Source organism: Panthera uncia (genome assembly GCF_023721935.1).
Source record: "Panthera uncia isolate 11264 chromosome B2 unlocalized genomic scaffold, Puncia_PCG_1.0 HiC_scaffold_24, whole genome shotgun sequence".
In the NCBI taxonomy this organism is placed as follows: domain Eukaryota; kingdom Metazoa; phylum Chordata; class Mammalia; order Carnivora; family Felidae; genus Panthera; species Panthera uncia.
The window spans coordinates 64,156,888-64,174,454 of record NW_026057580.1 but is presented as its reverse complement, the minus strand read 5'-3'; the positions used below and the strand labels follow the sequence as shown (position 1 = coordinate 64,174,454).

The window sequence follows — 17,567 nt, the reverse complement described above, 5'->3', positions numbered from 1 at the left end:
TTTTATGGTGGCCCCGTAGTGCTTTTCTCTAAATCTGCACCCCTACCTCCCAACCCCTGGTTGATTTCCAAGGACTTTGTGGCAACTTCCTACAATAGAACTACCTTAAAAAGCTTTGGATAAAATATGGCTCCAAGCCACAGAGTGCAAAGGCTTATGTCCTTGAGTGTACCATGGAAGGTCAGCAAGACGTTTCTGAACTGGAACACTTTCCAGGTGTCATTTGGGGTAAACACACCATGTTTGCCCAAACAGAAAGCTGTTTACAGGTTTTCTGTCTGGAAGAAGGCATTATCAGCTTTTGGGGGTTTATCAGTTATTCTATGGCTTATCACTTGACTAGCATTCAATGTTCTCTTCCTTATGCTTTTTCTCTTACTCCTTTTATCCAAGGAGTAATGAATATAGAAATGTTGACTGAACTTGCCCAAGGTTGCCCAGACTCTGGCAAGTTTGATGAGCCTTAATTAAGAATGCTGGAGAAAATGTCTTTAACCAGGAATAATAGGATTTCTTTATTGTTGTTGTTCTACACTGTAACCTAATATATGCTTTGTAGTTGCTAACAGTTACTTAATATCTTAACACAGAAGAAATGAAGAGTTGTCTTAACATGTAGAGAGGAAGTTGAATATGAAATTTGTTTCCTAGAAAAGTTTCCCCAAATTGAATTGTTTGGTAGGATGGCCAGATCTGACTTTTCCGGTGCTGGGAGAGTGACAAGGAGTAGAGAACTGAATGCCTGTTCTCTTCCGTGGACCATGCAGTAGGCACAGTGGCCCCATCAGGGGCTGAAGAGCTGAGGCCAGGGGATAATAAATGGCTCACCCAAGGTCACCTGATTAGATAGTTGTGGAATAAGAATTCAAGTTCAGGTGTCCCTACTTTCAGACACTTCACACTATCTCCATAAAAACTGAAAGATACTTCACCACTAAATAGCCAGTGAATGGTACTGGATATCCATTGTGCTCCTCTCTATCTTCAAGAGAGAATTCACTACCTGCACGTTTTTCCATTTAAAAGCATGCAAGTGTTTGTTGACTAACTTCTACTAAATCTACTCTACTTTCTTTTGTTCTAGATTTTCTACCCCAGTAAGGATGGTACAAAGATTCCAATGTTCATTGTACATAAAAAGGGCATAAAATTGGATGGCTCTCATCCTGCTTTCTTATATGGCTACGGCGGCTTCAACATATCTATCACACCCAACTACAGGTAAGCACAGGATACTCTTGGAACTTCAGCATATATTTAATCCTCACCATAGAGTGGGAAGAGACCAGAGACTAGTCTATTAACTCATTTTTAAAGTATATTTAACTGTATATTTCTTGCTTGTTTTTGTGGAGGAGCAGGGTTGTGTGTTAAGTATGTATACTTTGGGTCAGGAATTTCAGGATCGTTCACAAGCTAATTTTATGTCTTCAGTGAACGGGTTGTTTGAGAACTAGATGCTGAGGCTATATATAGCTGCCAGGCTACAGAAGGTTAGCATCAACTGAGGTCTTACAGAAAGGAAGCTTGTACCTTCAGTGTTTATCATTTGCTGTCATGCCACTGTCCTTAGTATTCTTTTCAGAGGGAATGTTTTTTCAGCTAATGATTATATTTTTCAGCAGCACAGAGTCTTAAAATAGACCATCTTAACATTCTACCACAGTATATTTTCTGTATATTCTGTTACTTCACTTTAAACTGTTCGGTTTATGTGATGATTTACCAACAAGTATTGTTCAAGGGGGGGGAAATCTGCATTGGTACATTTGCTATTATTTAAACATCTTCTGTCAGTTATTTGCAAACTTGATTTCAGTATCCGATTCACAGTATAAAACGGAGTTTGTGGTGAATATTTTTGGTAAAAACGAGGAGTCTCCTACCAGCAAGACCAGCTTTAAGCCAACTTATAAATAGAGCCTCATAGGAAATCTGGTCATATTCAGGAAGAAATGTATGGACAGGTGACTACCAGGACATAAATTCAGAGTAGATTCAAATAGCTGCCCAAAATTTGAAGACAAGGAAACTGTTACTTTGTTTTGAGCCTTTGACAGCTAAGTACTTAGGACTTGATCAAGTATGAAACACGGTCCCTGCCCTGAAATACTTGATATTATGAACTGCCTTGGATATCTGCTTAAAGAGTTTGATTTTGTCCTTTTGTTAGTGAGAAGCTGATGAAGTTGTAAAATCATCATGTAGACCAATATTTTCAGAGGATTTGTGAGGCATCATTATGTGAATAAAATGAAGGGAAGCCAGTCAGATGAGTGGAGTAATGGTTACTCTTCATTCACTGTCCAGCGACAGTGCTATTTCTACGTCCTGCAAGCCGCCTCCGCACCAACCATTGTTCTAGGCAGGGCCGGAACTACAGGTGGGCTGCCATGTCATTGTGTGCCCCTCTTTATCACTCAAAGTGATGAAATCCAAGCTTCAGCGAACAAGTCAGAGACTTGCACCCTGAGCCTCGCTTCCCTTAGTCGCTACAGTGGGACTTAGTTAGAGACAACATGGATTTCTCAGCTGATCTGTTGTAGCTAAAACTGCTTGTCTTCGTTCATTTGTACAAATAGTTATTAATCCTGCTCTTTTGGGATTTGAGAGATGAATAAGGGAGGGTCCCTGTACCATTTTTATCCCAGGACCCAGCAGATAGGCTGGGAGCTTCCGTAGAGACCATCAAGGGTGCATGAAAAATGTTGATGAGAAGACCAAATGATTGGAAATCCATTTGGCCAATCCAGTCATGTGGTATGACCGCCTCCCCAGACTCCCTTTCTCTGCATCCTCAAGACTCGGGAAATTACCACTCAGGCCATCTAGAGTCCCAGGTTACAGAGACCTGCATTTCCCCAGTTACTAAAAGGGAAGAACGATAAAATTTTCATGAACATTTCTCAAAACACAATTAATTTTAGCTAACAGCAAATAGATGTCATTCAGCACTGTGAGGGTCAGACTGGAAAGAGGAAGAGAAAACAAAATCCAGATTTCCCAAAGGACTTACTTAACTCTTTCTCCTAGCAACTTTATGCTATAGTGTCTTATTTAGTGCTTATTTATAGTGCTTATTTAGTGCTTATTTCTAGAAAACCTTCTCCAGCCCTGAGACCTCCATGCTTGCTTTCTGGCCTGTGTCCTTGGTCTCCTCTACCTCTCTCACACCTTGTGTTACCTAATTTAGCATCATAATGTCTGTAAAACTGGAAACACTCTTTAAAACCCATATTTTAGGGGCGCCTGGGTGGCTTGGTCGGTTAAGCGTCCGACTTCGGCTCAGGTCACGATCTCGCGGTCCGTGAGTTCGAGCCCCGCGTCGGGCTCTGTGCCGACAGCTCAGAGCCTGGAGCCTGTTTCAGATTCTGTGTCTCCCTCTCTCTGTGACCCTCCCCCATTCATGCTCTGTCTCTCTCTGTCTCAAAAATAAATAAACGTTAAAAAAAAAATTTTTTAAACCCATATTTTAAAGAGGTTTCTTTCTTCCAACTTGCATAGTTAGGAGAAAGATACCAGAAACAGTGGAGCAGGGACCACCACTAGGGATTCCTGCCAGCCCAGAGCTATTCGCACCAGGGCTGTGTCATGTGGCTGGTGATACTCACGTTTCTTTAAAAGATGGACTCAGTATGAAATGAGGGCTTCTGGTTCTTTCTCTGTTTGCATTGTGAATCATGTACTACCAGGGTGCCTGGGTGGCTCAGTCGGTTGAGCGTCCAACTCTTGATTTTGGCTCTGGTCATGATCCCAGGGTTGCGGGATCAGGTCCCACATGGGGCTTCATGCTGACTGTGGAGCCTATTTAAGATTCTCTCCCTCTTCCTTTGCCCCTCTGCCCCACTTGCACACACACACTCTCTCCCTAAAAATAAAGTTTAAAAAATGAATTATGTATTCTCACTTCATATAGTAAAATATTTACCAGTATAGAAAAATGAGATAAACCGAATGCTCATGAAAATGTATGAACTTTGCAGTTAAACATTAATCAGAACTTTTATATTTTTCACTTTAATCAAATAATATAAAAATATGAATCTATTTCAGTATTTTACATGTGGAATGTCTTCAGGGATACATTTTCTTTTTGATGGAGGGAGACAACATGGTCCTTACCAGGCAGTTAACAGAAGGTTAACTGTTTGCTCTGTTTCTCAGTGTGTCCAGGCTCATCTTTGTGAGACACATGGGCGGTGTCCTTGCAGTGGCCAACATCAGAGGAGGCGGCGAATACGGAGAGACGTGGCATAAAGGTGAAGTATTTTCTCTACAGAAACACAGACATGGCATAGCGAAAGCTACGTCTGAATGAGCTGACGGGGTCAGGAGCAGAAAAGTGTTTGGCTAGACAAGTGAAAAATAAGGTATTTTCAAACATGTTGCAGGCACCGCTGCCCCTCTAAAAACAAGTCCGTGTTTTCACATTTTGTTTCCCTTTGTAATCTGTTTATTTTAATCTAATGAAGTATGTATTTTTCAGAAACATTCCTTTTAGACCATAATCAGAATTGGTGGGTTTTTTGTTTTGTTTTGTTTTCATTTTTGTTTTGTTTTTTAGCAACGCACTAGGTACATTTTTATCTATCACTGTCAAAAGTGAATCTGCAGGGCACTTTTTGGTATTTATTCTGTCTCTTCTTAGTAAATACCAGGTTGGTCGTGTGGCATTATTTGGCTCTCTCAAATAGGTCATTTTCTCTTAAAAGAAAAAGAGCAATCTAAAATAGAGCTTCCTGGGCATTTCTTTCCTTGTTTTCTCTGATTTTCCCATGATTGCTGAGAAGTAGCATCCTCCTGGCCTTACTGCTGTGACTCCATGATGGGTAGGTTTTAGACCCAGGAGCTCCATCCTTTGTCTTTCTGGTTTTAATGATTTAGGCTCCGGTCTCTGGGCTCCTGAAACGTGTATTCCAGTTGGCTGAGAATACTGCTTCTATATGAAACTTCATTCTCCAGACTGTAATAATTTTTTAAAGCCCTAACTCTTCCTTTTCTTTATATATGGGGTACATCCTTTCTCCCAGCCTTTTGTGTATCTAGAATTCATAGACTAACTAATAGAGGAGGATGCAGGAACACACGTTCACCCTCACAGCCCCAGGTTTCTCCCCTCTCTTGACCCTTGACCATCATTTATGAGAAAGCCTGCTAGGACAAAGGTGGCCACCAGTGCTTGGTCAGCAGCCCCAGGTTAAAGGGGTCTTTTCCCACAGTAGGAACAGCAGATCTGTGTATATCTACTTGTTCCCAAATTTGAGGCCTTTTCTGCATCAAATCCAGTCCGCAATGATGAGGATAGATCTGTAAAGAGATTTTTCATAAGTACCTGTTACATGTCAAGATGTAGGAAAGGCCAGGTCTGACTGCCTGAACATTCACCAAGCACCCCAAGGGCTGACATCAGATAAATTATTTGAGCATCTTAGCAAGAGTATTTCTCATTAACAAATGGGCTCCTGACCTGCCTGCCATCATTAGGTCAACTACTCCCATATGTCATCCCCAAAGACTTTATCAATGGTCATTGTGTAATTTTGACCCTGACCTGATATTAAGAGTTTAATTACATTAAAATCATACTGTGATATTAAGAGATGATTGATCAAATAAGAAAATCTCTACATACCATATATTTGACTCGTATCCCAAATCCGTATGCTAAGTCTGGATCACCTGAAACACCTGATTTACTAATGACAACGTTTGTTTTAACTCACATACACCCCTACATGGACTCCTGGTCCTGTGGCCCTCTCCTGGAGAACCCAGATTCTTCCCCATAAAACCCCTCTGGTCGTCAGGTGTCTACCATGCTATGTATGATAGGCACAGTGCTCTTTCTCATCTCTGTATTAATTAGAACCAACTTATTGTCCAAAAGCCCTGGGTGGAGTTTGGAGCTTGAGGGAGGCTAACAGTAGACGATCTGTGCCGTGTTTAAACTGATTCATAAACTTCTCCAGATTGAGGCATAGGACCAGAAATGTACTTTTCCAGTTAGACCCCAGTATACTGAACATTGATATACCTAAATTCTGTTCTGTTTATGTATGGAGTTTAAAATTTAGTGCTCTTTAGAAAATATAGTCATATACCCAAAATGATATTATTTCTGGAAACTAAGTAATCCTAGCTGTTCTAATTCACTGATAATTTCTGATTAAAATTTTAATAACATTTGTTTTGATATGAAAAAATTTCTTCGTAGCACTGCTTCATCTTTAATTGAATTTCTGTAGAAGTGGTTAATCTCAGATATCTAATTAGAGCTATGCCTGCTTCTTGTTCATTTCATAGGCAGTTATTTCAGACATCTGTTCTTTTGAGGGTACATCTTTGACTTTTGGCCTTCACTTTTAGGTATTCCAAGACCTTACAAATGTTCCTCTCTTTACGTAATTTGCATGGTTGTATACATTGGATGACTTCTAGATGAGGAAATCCGGATTCTCTGGGGAGATGTCTGAGATCTTCATTCAAGAACTGAGGAACTGTAATAGGCTGCTCTCTGCAGCACTACCTTCCCACCTAATTCCTGCTTACATTCCTTAATTAAGAGCAAAACCGAAGAACTTCTTTCTCATCGTTAGGATTTCAGTCTCCTGCAAAGGGGAGAGAGCTGAGAAGCACACCTGTGCAGAGCACTGCTGTTGTCCCCGGGTGGGGGAGGCACACACAGCCCCATCGTTGTTCACTAGGTGGAGCTCAGAAAGGGTTGAGCACAGCTCAAGGTTAAGTTCAGCTTCTCCAAAACCTAGGTTCGTTCTGATTACATGCTTTCATACTTTGGTCCTCATGGTTCTCTGACATAACAGATCATCTCTTCTCTTTGGGGCACTGCTGTTGTATTTAGAAAAATACAAATCCACCGTATGGCTTGGTGATTGTGGTATTGATGGATTTCCATGATGCATATTTTTTTTAATTTTTTTTTTTTAACATTTATTTATTTTTGAGACAGAGAGAGACAGAGCATGAACGGGGGAGGGGCAGAGAGAGAGGGAGACACAGAATCGGAAGCAGGCTCCAGGCTCTGAGCCATCAGCCCAGAGCCTGACGCGGGGGCTCGAACTCACGGACCGCGAGATCGTGACCTGAGCCGAAGTCGGACGCTTAACCGACTGAGCCACCCAGGCACCCCCATGATGCATATTCTTAATGTGGTGTCAGCCCATTGTGTTTAAGTGATCAATAGTTGAAACTCTGCCCTATCATTTGAATTCCATTTAGGTTAAAATTGTCTTTTTTTAGTGTTTTGTTTCTTAACCAGTCTTTCACTTTGGCACATTGCAGGTGGTATCTTGGCAAACAAACAGAACTGCTTTGATGACTTTCAGCATGCTGCAGAATATCTCATCAAGGAAGGTTACACATCTCCCAAGAGGCTGACTATTAATGGAGGTTCAAATGGAGGCCTCTTAGTGGGTGAGAACTGGATTTTATTGTACTTACTAGTTAACACTCTGGGGGTTTTCAGATACACTGTAGACAGCTCTTGATTTACTTGGCTCATGGATGGGAGCAGTGGTCCAAAGATAACAAAACCCATTTGTATTGGAGTAGGTACCTGATAAATGACACATAAAGACCCAGCTGAGGGGCACCTGGGTGGCTCTGTCGGTTAAGCGTTCGACTTCAGCTCAGGTCATGATCTCATAGTTCATGGGTTTGAGCCCCACATCAGGCTCTGTGCTGACAGCTCAGAGCCTGCTTCAGATTTTATGTGTGTCTCTCTTTCTGCCCCTCCCCAACTCACACTCTGTCTCTCTCCCTCTCTCTGAAAAGTAAATAAACATTAAAAAAAAAAAAGATACTGCTAAACCCATCTTACGTAGACTTGATTCATGATAGCCTGAAAAGCTGTCCCACCTGTCTGCCCTGAGCTCTTCTGTGCTGCACACTGGGTAGGACCCTGTCCCCACACGGATCCACAGGTTTATAGAGTTCAGCCATCACGGGACTGAGCCTGATAACCCCTATGGTTGTGCTACTCAGAACTTGCATGATCATCATGAAACATTTGTTGAACACCTGTGCTGTGGGTGCAGCGAGAGGAGAGATGGAGAAAATGAGGTAGCATACAGATGGATGCACAGCGTAACAGTAATGAGCGAGTTCATACTGTTAGTTCTCACTTGCTGAGCACCTGTGCTGGGCCCAGGGCTGAGCTCTTCTCATGCATATTCTCATTTGACACTCACACAGCCCAAGAGACAGGAACTGACTGGGATTGGGTTAGTCCCGTTTTCCTAATGACTCAGGAGCACTGAAGGTTGAGTAGCTTGCCTAGGGTCACACAGCTGGAAAGTGTGTGATGCTGGGGTTGCACCCCAACACTATGGTTTTAGAGTCTCCTTTAACCTGTAAGTGGCACTGCCTCAAAGTGGCTTGTCCTAATTTTCGGTAGTTAAATTTCACTTGGTAATGAACATTTATGGGCTTTGCTTGCTAGGGTCCTACACCCAACGTCATTAGGATATGACGGGCCGTTGTACAAATGTAGGCTGGACTTACAGGCACAAGTTAAAAACACGTGTGAAAATCCACTGTTTTGGAAGAGGGTTCAGGGAGGACAGCACATTCACTCAGTTTCCTTATCCTTGAAATGTACTGAGTCATTGCAAAACCTGAATACCTACCTGTTTTTACTCTTTACCCCAATATAGTCTTGTAAAAAAATTTTCCCATGTAGGTAAAATACATACGTCCAAAATAATTTGTTCGAATTTAGACAGGGCATTGATACAGTTTCAAACAACACAGACACCACCTCTGACCCCACGGAGCTTTTGTTCTAGTGGAGGAGGCAGACAACACACCAAAGGCCCTGAGGCCAGCAAGAGCACAGAGCATTCTGGCGACAGTAAAGAGGCCCACGTCTGTTGCTGGGCATGGTGAGCAAGGGAGAGTGTCAGGAGAGGTGAGAGACGGCAGGAGGCGAAAGCAGGCAGGACCCCATAGCCAGTGTAGAGGACCCAGTTTACTCTGTGAAATAAGAAGCCTTTGGGGGAGTGTCATAATTTGACTTATTTTGTAATGGGATCAATCAGGGCAGACGGAAGGGGAGGTGAGGGCAGAAAGGCAGGCGGCCAGGGAGGAGGCCTCCATCCCAGTGAGGCCCAGTGGTGGCATGGCGATGGAGGTAGCAAGAAGGGAGCAGATTCTGGGTGTGTCCTGAATTTGAGTGAACTGAATTTGCACGTGGATTGTATGTGAAGGTGTAAAAGAGAAGCATTAAGGGCAAATCTAAGATTTAATGAGAAGGGATATTGAAAATACCATCTGATTCTAATAGTGGGAGAATTGTTCTATAATTTACTCTTTCATCCAATAACTCCTTTATGTTTTCAGTTTGATATTCAGGAACTGGTTTATGTCTTTTGGCAAACCTGGTCCCATGAGGAACTTGCAGAATTGGATTTCCCTTTGTCAATGTGTTGAATGCTTATTAAAAAGGGGCTTATGAAAAGCCCCTCTCACATCTGAGTGAGAGAATCAGGGTCCCCCAGGGTAGGACTCAGGATCTGGCATTATGAATGAGGACTGAAATCAGAATTAGGGTGCGAACTAGGTTTTTTGCCAGAGGCAGGAAAAGCCCAGATTTTCTTGACTAACTCTTCGTCATGCCAGCTTTGGTGTGACTCCCCTGCAAAGCCTCCCTATCTGCCTTACACCGGGTTGGGTACCCCTACCCCCCACTTCCATAGCACCCAGACTTGCCCATACTGGAATTGCTTGTTCACTTATCTTTCCCACTAAAACATTTACTGGTATATCTCCAGTGCTGGCACACAGCAGGATGTTCAATAAACACTTGTTGAATTATCAAAACAAAGAAATACATTTATATAACTTAAGTATACAAAGAAGAATATTTTAAAACAGTACAAGAATGTGTACTGTTTAGGTGATTAATTAGAGCCCGTTCTGGGTTTCAGGCCCTGCCTTGGGCTGTATGAACAGTTTCTACTCACGACACTTCCCACACCACGGGTGTGGGGTTTTTCCCCAACATCAACCAATTCTCCAACTCTCCAGACACCCACTGGATGTCTTACAACTCAGTTCGGTTCTGATACTGCCCACAGTCAGCACAGGCTCCACATGGCAAGAACTCCGACTCACAAAACTGCCCCCACTTCAGACACCCAAGTCCAAGCCTCTTGTATTTCTGACTGACTGGCTATCAGCTGGGGTTCCCATACCTGCCTCCTCAGGTTTGAGAATCTGCCAGAACAGTTCATAGACCTGAGGAACGGTAAGATGGAAGACATGCGTAGAGTAGGGGATGGGGTAGAGGGGTGCTCACAGAACTAACATGCCCTCTCCGGGAATGCCACCCATCCAGTATTTCAGTGTGTTCGCCATCCTGGAAGCTCTTTGAACTCCACTGTTAAGGGGTTTTACGGAGGTTCTATTGTGCAGGCATGATAGATTAAATCATTACTGTTATTAATTCAATTTTCAGCCCCTCCCTCCCCAGAGGTCAGGGGTGGGGATTAAAGATCCACCTCTCCAATCACATGGTTGGCTTCCGGCCACCAGTCCCCACCATGTAGCCATCTAGGGAGCCACCAAGAGTCACCTCTTTAGCATAAACTCAGGTATGGTTGAAAGGGGCCAGTTATTTCTTACCCCTATCACTCAGTAAATCCCAAGAGTTTCAGAAGTTCTGTGCTAGGAACTGGGGACAGGGACTAAATATGTATTTCTTATTATGTCATAGATCCTGAACAAGTTTTCTTCGTGGAAACAAAAAAAAAAAAAAAAAAAAAGGAAAGGGAGCAGGAGACACAGATTTTCCAGGAAGTCCTTGAGTTTTTCCAAATAACACTCCCCTATTGAGATTCACTTTGGGGAGTAAAGCTCTATTCCTGGTGAGAATACCCTACCCCTCAGATATAGTGAAAGGAGGGAGAAAAGCTTATGGCCATTAGGCAGGGGGATTTATGATGGTTTCTTCCTGTGCTCTAGGAAAAAGGATAACCATGGGTCTGAAAGTATTTAAAATGTTATTTTGTTTTTGTTTATTTAGATGTTTAATGATAGACTGCCTCCCTTTTCTATCTTGGTTTTCAGCTGCTTGTGCAAATCAGCGTCCTGACCTCTTCGGTTGTGTTATTGCCCAAGTTGGAGTAATGGACATGCTGAAGTTCCATAAATATACCATTGGTCATGCCTGGACCACCGATTATGGGTGCTCAGACAGCAAACAACACTTCGAATGGCTTATCAAGTAAGGTTTGAATTCATATTGATATATATACATATATGTATATATACACAGATATATGTATACGTATATGTGTATATATATGTGTGTGTGTGTGTGTGTGTTGCTAACCGTGTGATATTATACTACTGAACAGAGTCAAAAAGATAAGTGTTTGACTCTTTGTCCTCTACAGTTTCTCATATTTGCATATAACTTACTGCAAAAGTAGGGAAAGTGATGGGAGTACCTGTGTGTCTTCCTTGTTTTGACCTTTAACAACAACAGACTACAAAGATGTGATAGGCAGACTTGTAAGCCCCACCCCACCCCAGATTCCTGTCCCCTGGTTTCTTTAATCAGACACTAATCTGGGTGCTGCTGTGAAGGGACTTTACAGATTAAATTAAGGTCGCCAGTCAGCTCACCTTAAAATAAGGAGATAATCCTGGATTACTGAAGTGGGCCCAGTCTAGTGACTAACCCTTAAAGGCAGAGCACTTTCTCTGGCTGGAGTCAGGGAATGCAGCAGAAAGGGAGGTCAGATTGGAATCATGAGGGCTAGATCTGCCATTGCTGGCTTTGAAGATGGGGGAAGGGGCCTGTGGGACCTGAGAACAGTCCCCAGCCATCATTCAGTCATCAAAGAAATGGAAACCTCAGTCCTGTAACCACATGGGAACTGAATGAGTCTGGAAATAGATTTTCTTCCCAGAATTTCCTGATAAGAGCCCAGCCAGCCGACACCTGGATTTCAGCTGAGACCCAGAGCAGAGAAGCCAGTTGGGCCAGCCCAGACATCTGACTGAAAGAACTGTGAGAATCTATGTGGGGCACCTGGGTGGCTCAGTCAGTTGAGCATCCAGCTCAGGTCATAATCCCAAGGTCATGGGATCCAGACCCATGAATCAGGCTCTGCACTGAGCAGGCTCCCTGCTCGGGATTCTTTCTCTTAAGGAAAAAAAAAAAAAAAAGATATCTGTGTTGTTTTAAAAGCTGCCAAACTTATGGTAATTTGTTATCCTAGCAATCACAAAATAATAGAAAAAGGTGTCATCATACTTTACATCTATATATGGAATTTTTAAAGAAGGAAATAGAGATGTATGCAAGTACATTAAACTTATTTTGTTCTCTCAGTGTAACCATGTATATTTGAAACTACAAATCACATTATGAAAGTATTGCACAGCTTCATTCCTCGCCTTCAAACACTTTGGCAAGAACAGTGAGAAAATGGCAGGTGTTTAGACTCTTCGAGACTGCAAGCTACATTCTTTTCACTTCCCACATTTAGGGGTTTGGAGACCGTTATCAGCAGCAGTTAGGAATTGCCCTTAGGATGGTGCAAGAGCTCTGTGTCCCCTGTCCCAACCTTCTCAGTCAACTTTAAATTTCAGTACAGTAATTTCTCCAAAAACTTTTTCTTTCAGTGCTTTTTGTGGCTAGCTCCTCACTTAGAGATTCCGCTAAAATGACTAAAGTTTTTTCGTTAAATACTTTTAAACACACAGATAACCTCATTGGCAAATACCAGTAAAAGCTGAATATTTAAAGAGGCTCTAGTTCAAATTAAAGAAAATACACACGTAGGGAGAGAAGTCCCATCTAAACTCAGTTGAAAATACTGACTGAATTGTTTATCAAAGGCAACAAAATATTCAGTGGAACTTAATACTTCTAAAATTAATTTGGGGGGAAAGAAGGTTCTAAGTATTTTTTTCTCTCAAGATGTTGTCTGGGATATTCCTACTTTAGACTTTAATTTTCCAAACTGGCACTTGCAGGCGGTAGTCTCCTCATACCTCCTGTTCCCAAATGAGCAGAGAGCTCAGCCCTACACCACAAGCTGAGCCAGAGGGGGGCCTTACCGGGAGCTGCTCAAACCCTGCAGCGTGTCCCATGAAGCACCGTCTGGAGACTAAACGGGGTCTCCCCAATGAAGGAGCTGAATTTCCAAGTTTGGGAATAGCTTCAATAAATTTTCTACAGAACTTCTCAGAATCTTTGATGTATAAGTGTGGCATGTGTGTGAATCACACAGGTAGGGGTTGGTATTCTGAGTAGGCAGAGTTTTCCAAACCTTTTTCCCCAAGAACTAACCCTTATCTGGGGTTGATCCAAGAGCAGTCTTAAATGAATCAGAAAACCGATCCATTGCCACCCCCCTTTTTTCTGTTGGGAGGCTTACCTCCAGAACTTTTCAGCCTTGATATGGTTAAGTGAGCAGAAATTTTACTGTTTTTGACTATTCACCCTCCAAATAAAACTCTACTAAAATAGTTGATGGTATTCATTAATACCGAACGCTCTGCAAGACATGATGTCCATATTGAGTCAAATGTGAAGAAAAAATAAGACATCTTGCTCACCTAACTACTATCAATTACTGTTTAATTTGGCTACACTTTTATTCTTAAAACCCTTTTGTTAGCTTACCTGGAAGGCTGTGCTTCAGAAGGCGCCTCCTTCTTTCTGCTGGCCTGTGAGAGCCGCCAAGAGGCCCAGAGGGGACCCGTGTTCTTCCCAGGACTGCCAAGCTGAGCCTGGAATAAAAGTTTCATAGATATTAAAGGGGCAAAAAGCTGTAACTTTGAATTTCAAGTTTTCCAACAAAAGAAAGGCTTGCACCTATGACGTCCACAATCAGTAGTTTAAAGTCAGTTCGCTTTGTAGTCACGAAAAAGTAAGTCTAAAGAGTATGGGAATCATTCAAGACCGTAAGTGTGTATATATAGTCACGGTCATTTCAACAGCCCCGTGAGTTTTTTGCTTTTTACAAAGTCTTCCAAAGCGCGAGCAAATACATGACACCGCTGCCCGGTTTCCAACAGCGCAGCCCGCTAGGGCCCAGCTGACGATGCAGGCAGGGTCTGTGGCGGTCCCCCGTGTGCCAGCTAGCTGCAGCCGTCGCTGGAGAAGTTAAGCTGCTACGCTGCCTCGCTCACTGGGCCCACCAGTCCTCCTTGATGAGCCTAGCGAACAAACAATTTTGCTTTTGATATCTGGCCCCACGAAACTGCCTCTGTCTTTCAGATATTCTCCGTTGCATAACGTGAAGTTACCGGAGGCAGACGACATCCAGTACCCGTCCATGCTTCTCCTCACCGCCGACCACGATGACCGCGTGGTCCCACTCCACTCCCTGAAGTTCATTGCCACCCTTCAGTACATCGTGGGCCGTAGCCGGAAGCAGAGCAACCCCCTGCTTATCCACGTGGACACCAAGGCAGGCCACGGGGCTGGGAAGCCCACGGCCAAAGTGATAGAAGAAGTCTCAGATATGTTTGCATTCATAGCACGGTGCCTGAACATCGACTGGATTCAGTAAATGGAATTTCCCACTCCCTCCTGACAGCCGGGGAAAACCTCAAGGGCTTTCACACCGTTAACTCGGAGAAACCACTGGGCATCATGCTTCCCCACGTGGACACTATTCCCGCACTCACAGACTGCAGTTGAACAGAACTGCTGCGGGAATTTTATCTTTTTTAGGCTTCTCCTTTTTAGCAAGCCCTTGGCGTTTCTTTTTCCACCCTGTGCAGGCACATGTTTTAAAAAAAAAAAAAAATTAAAAAGGCATGTTTGGATAAATAGCTAAATGGCAGCCAACACATCGTGAATAATAGATCGCTGAATTCAGAGCCGTAGTCGGGCACACTTCATATAGAGCACTCAGTGAAATGTGCTTCTGTAACCGTAACCAATATAGCTTTAAATGTGAGAGCTGTTCTCATGAAAAAGACTTCTTTACAACAATAATAAATGTTATTTAAGAATGGGAGGCTTGATTTCTGGTTCCTTTGTGTTGAGGGGCATTCTGGATCACATCACTTTTGTGTTGGAAAAGCAGTTCGCCTTTCCGTACAAGTTAGTTTCCAAACAAGGAAATCCTAGAAGGCCAGCCCTGAGAAGAGGTTGAGTGCATCCATTCCAGCTCCCTGGTTTATTGTGATGCGGCCATTAGAGGCAGGCTCACTCTCCTCTGTATTAACCACTCAGCCGATCATCGGAGCCAGGGCTCTTTTGCTTTGGACACCTCTTCTTAAAAAGCAGCAGACCAGAAGCTTCAGATTATTGACCTATCAGTTTGGTTACAAACTATCCTGGACATCAGAGTACCTAGCATATAAAACTAAGAGATCACACGAGTGAACTACCCAGATACATCTATCCAAACTTACCTTAAAATCAGAAATTTCAGCATTTCCCAAGCTGTTTCCCCCCACGGACCACTTAGGAACAGACTTAAACAGTTTCGGTCCCTCACCCCTGCCACCTTTTTAAGAGGAGGATATACCATTCCTCAAAGTATAGTTCATAACATTTCAAGGCATTAACATCTCATGAAACACTGTTCCTTTGGGTATCAGTCTGGGAAATGCTGATCTAATTTATGAGAGGAAAACAGTTTCTTCTTTGTCTTGCTTCATCAGATGACTAAAATAAAACCACTACTTTGTAGGAAGTATCTTAACCTTAAAAAACTTTAAAAGATCACCTCGTTATTCCATTAACTTGTACTTCCCCAGATAAGTCCGATTTTCCAATCGTACATATTTGTGCTTTTCTTTAGAGCTCTGCCTTTCACATTGATGTCTGAAATTAGACACCGTTTTCTGTCAAGTATATATCACTACATAGCAAGCCTAGCTGAAAGGTGGCTGCTTTCTCATCTAGAATCAGGTATTCTATCAGAGTTTCAATAAGAAATGTATACAGTGTGGCTGTCATCGAACATGTGATGCACTGTATCCCCCTCCCCCCGAGAAAAGTGTGCCACCCGCTATCAGCACGTACAGACTGACATCACCACCACCCACCACCTACCGGGAGAGATGCTAACACCAGCTGCCATGCACCTGCTGACCAGCATGGCAGGGAAAAAAATACAGTTGCATAGATAAGCTAGAGGCAGCCTTTCCCTTAGACCAGTTGGGTCATTTGAGGTACGAACAACTGGGTTGTTCCCAGTCAGTCCAGAGCATTGTCAAGCTGGCACAAAATCCAGCCCTACTTTGCCGCTGAGGTCTCCTACTTAACAGTGGAAAGTGAAAATGCGGTGGGTAGGGTCTCAGCTTCAGGAGAAGTCAGTCAGGCCCAGGTTCAAATCCCAACTCTCACTTAGTGAGTGGTAGTTATGAGAAATAAGCAATACGGTACACTTATAAAAATGCCTACCAAATAATTGGTCTCTAATTGCAAGTTCTCTCACATCTAGATTTTAGCTGGTTAACTGAGCCCACAAACTGAAGGTAGCTTTTTTAAAAATTGTTTCTAATGTGTTTTTTGAGACAGAAAATGTGGGGGAGGGGCAGAGTAGCTGAAGCAGGGTCCACGCTGACAGAAGAGAGTCTGATATGGGGGGCTTAAACTCACAAACTGAGATCACGACCTGAGCCAAAGACGCTTAACCGACTGAGCTACTGAGGCACCCCTGCGGGTAGCTTTCTTAAGCCTTAAACATTAGAAGTAGATGAGGTTGGCTCCTTCCCAAATCTCAGGTATCTCCCCTATTAGATGCCACCTTCTCCTGTCCAGCGCTCTGCCCCTCCACTCTGTCTTACACTGATCTATGGTGTTTTGAAAACAAAGCTGCACACATTGCACAGGTAGTCTAACTGCCTCATCACAGGGCCTTGCTACACACACCATAGAGCATTTGTGGCTTTTGTGAAATAGTCACATTTACCATGTTTCATGTGTACACACCTGGAATAGTGTAAAATTTGGCAATTACTGTGTCCTAATACTCCCACTAGAACTTCGGCAATTACACACAAATGGTGCTGCTCGCTGGAAAGATTAAATTTCACCTAAAAAAGCCTGTCACCAGTCTGTATTATACACAGTTTCACCAGCCTTGGGGAGTTCCCTGGGACAGACCACATAGCCATTGACCAGAAAGGCTACAAAGACTCAAAGGTGCATGAAAGACAGGATTGAAAGCTGTGAGGGGCCCAGAAAAAAAGCAGAGATCGGACTGGAATGCAATAGTCAGGCCAGTGGGATGAGGGCTGAGGCCAATGAATACGGAATATTTAGCCATAGTCTCCATCCATTCATTCTAGGGGGCAGGGGTGCCAAGAAAAAAAGTCTTGCCCTCAAGAAGTTGACCCTCCAGATGGAGAAGACAGAGGATAAATTCTTTTGCTGAGTCCCCGGTGCCCCCCAGCCCTAAGCACTCTGTCCTCAAGCAACGTTACAAGCCATTTGCTACCCTTACCCCCATTCGACAAAGGCCTAAGTTCCCCAGCCAGGAAGTGAACAGGCAGGGCAGTAACCCTGGCAGCTGGACCCTGGAGTCTGTACTCTTACCCACTATTGTGGTACTAAGATCATAAACAAG

The 17,567-nt window shown here is 43.2% G+C and overlaps 1 protein-coding gene across 1 annotated transcript in view; it reads left to right on the top strand.

Moving 5' to 3' along the window:
* Positions 1 to 15,002, top strand: part of PREP (prolyl endopeptidase) — a 119,874-nt gene extending 104,872 nt beyond the window's left edge. Inside the window, exons 11-15 of the mRNA XM_049654074.1 lie at positions 1,085 to 1,221; positions 4,165 to 4,259; positions 7,300 to 7,431; positions 11,086 to 11,242; positions 14,255 to 15,002. Coding sequence (XP_049510031.1) covers positions 1,085 to 1,221; positions 4,165 to 4,259; positions 7,300 to 7,431; positions 11,086 to 11,242; positions 14,255 to 14,549 — 816 coding nt within the window. The 3' untranslated portion in view covers positions 14,550 to 15,002. The remainder of the gene's footprint in view (positions 1 to 1,084; positions 1,222 to 4,164; positions 4,260 to 7,299; positions 7,432 to 11,085; positions 11,243 to 14,254) is intronic.
* The last annotated feature ends 2,565 nt before the right edge of the window (positions 15,003 to 17,567 follow it).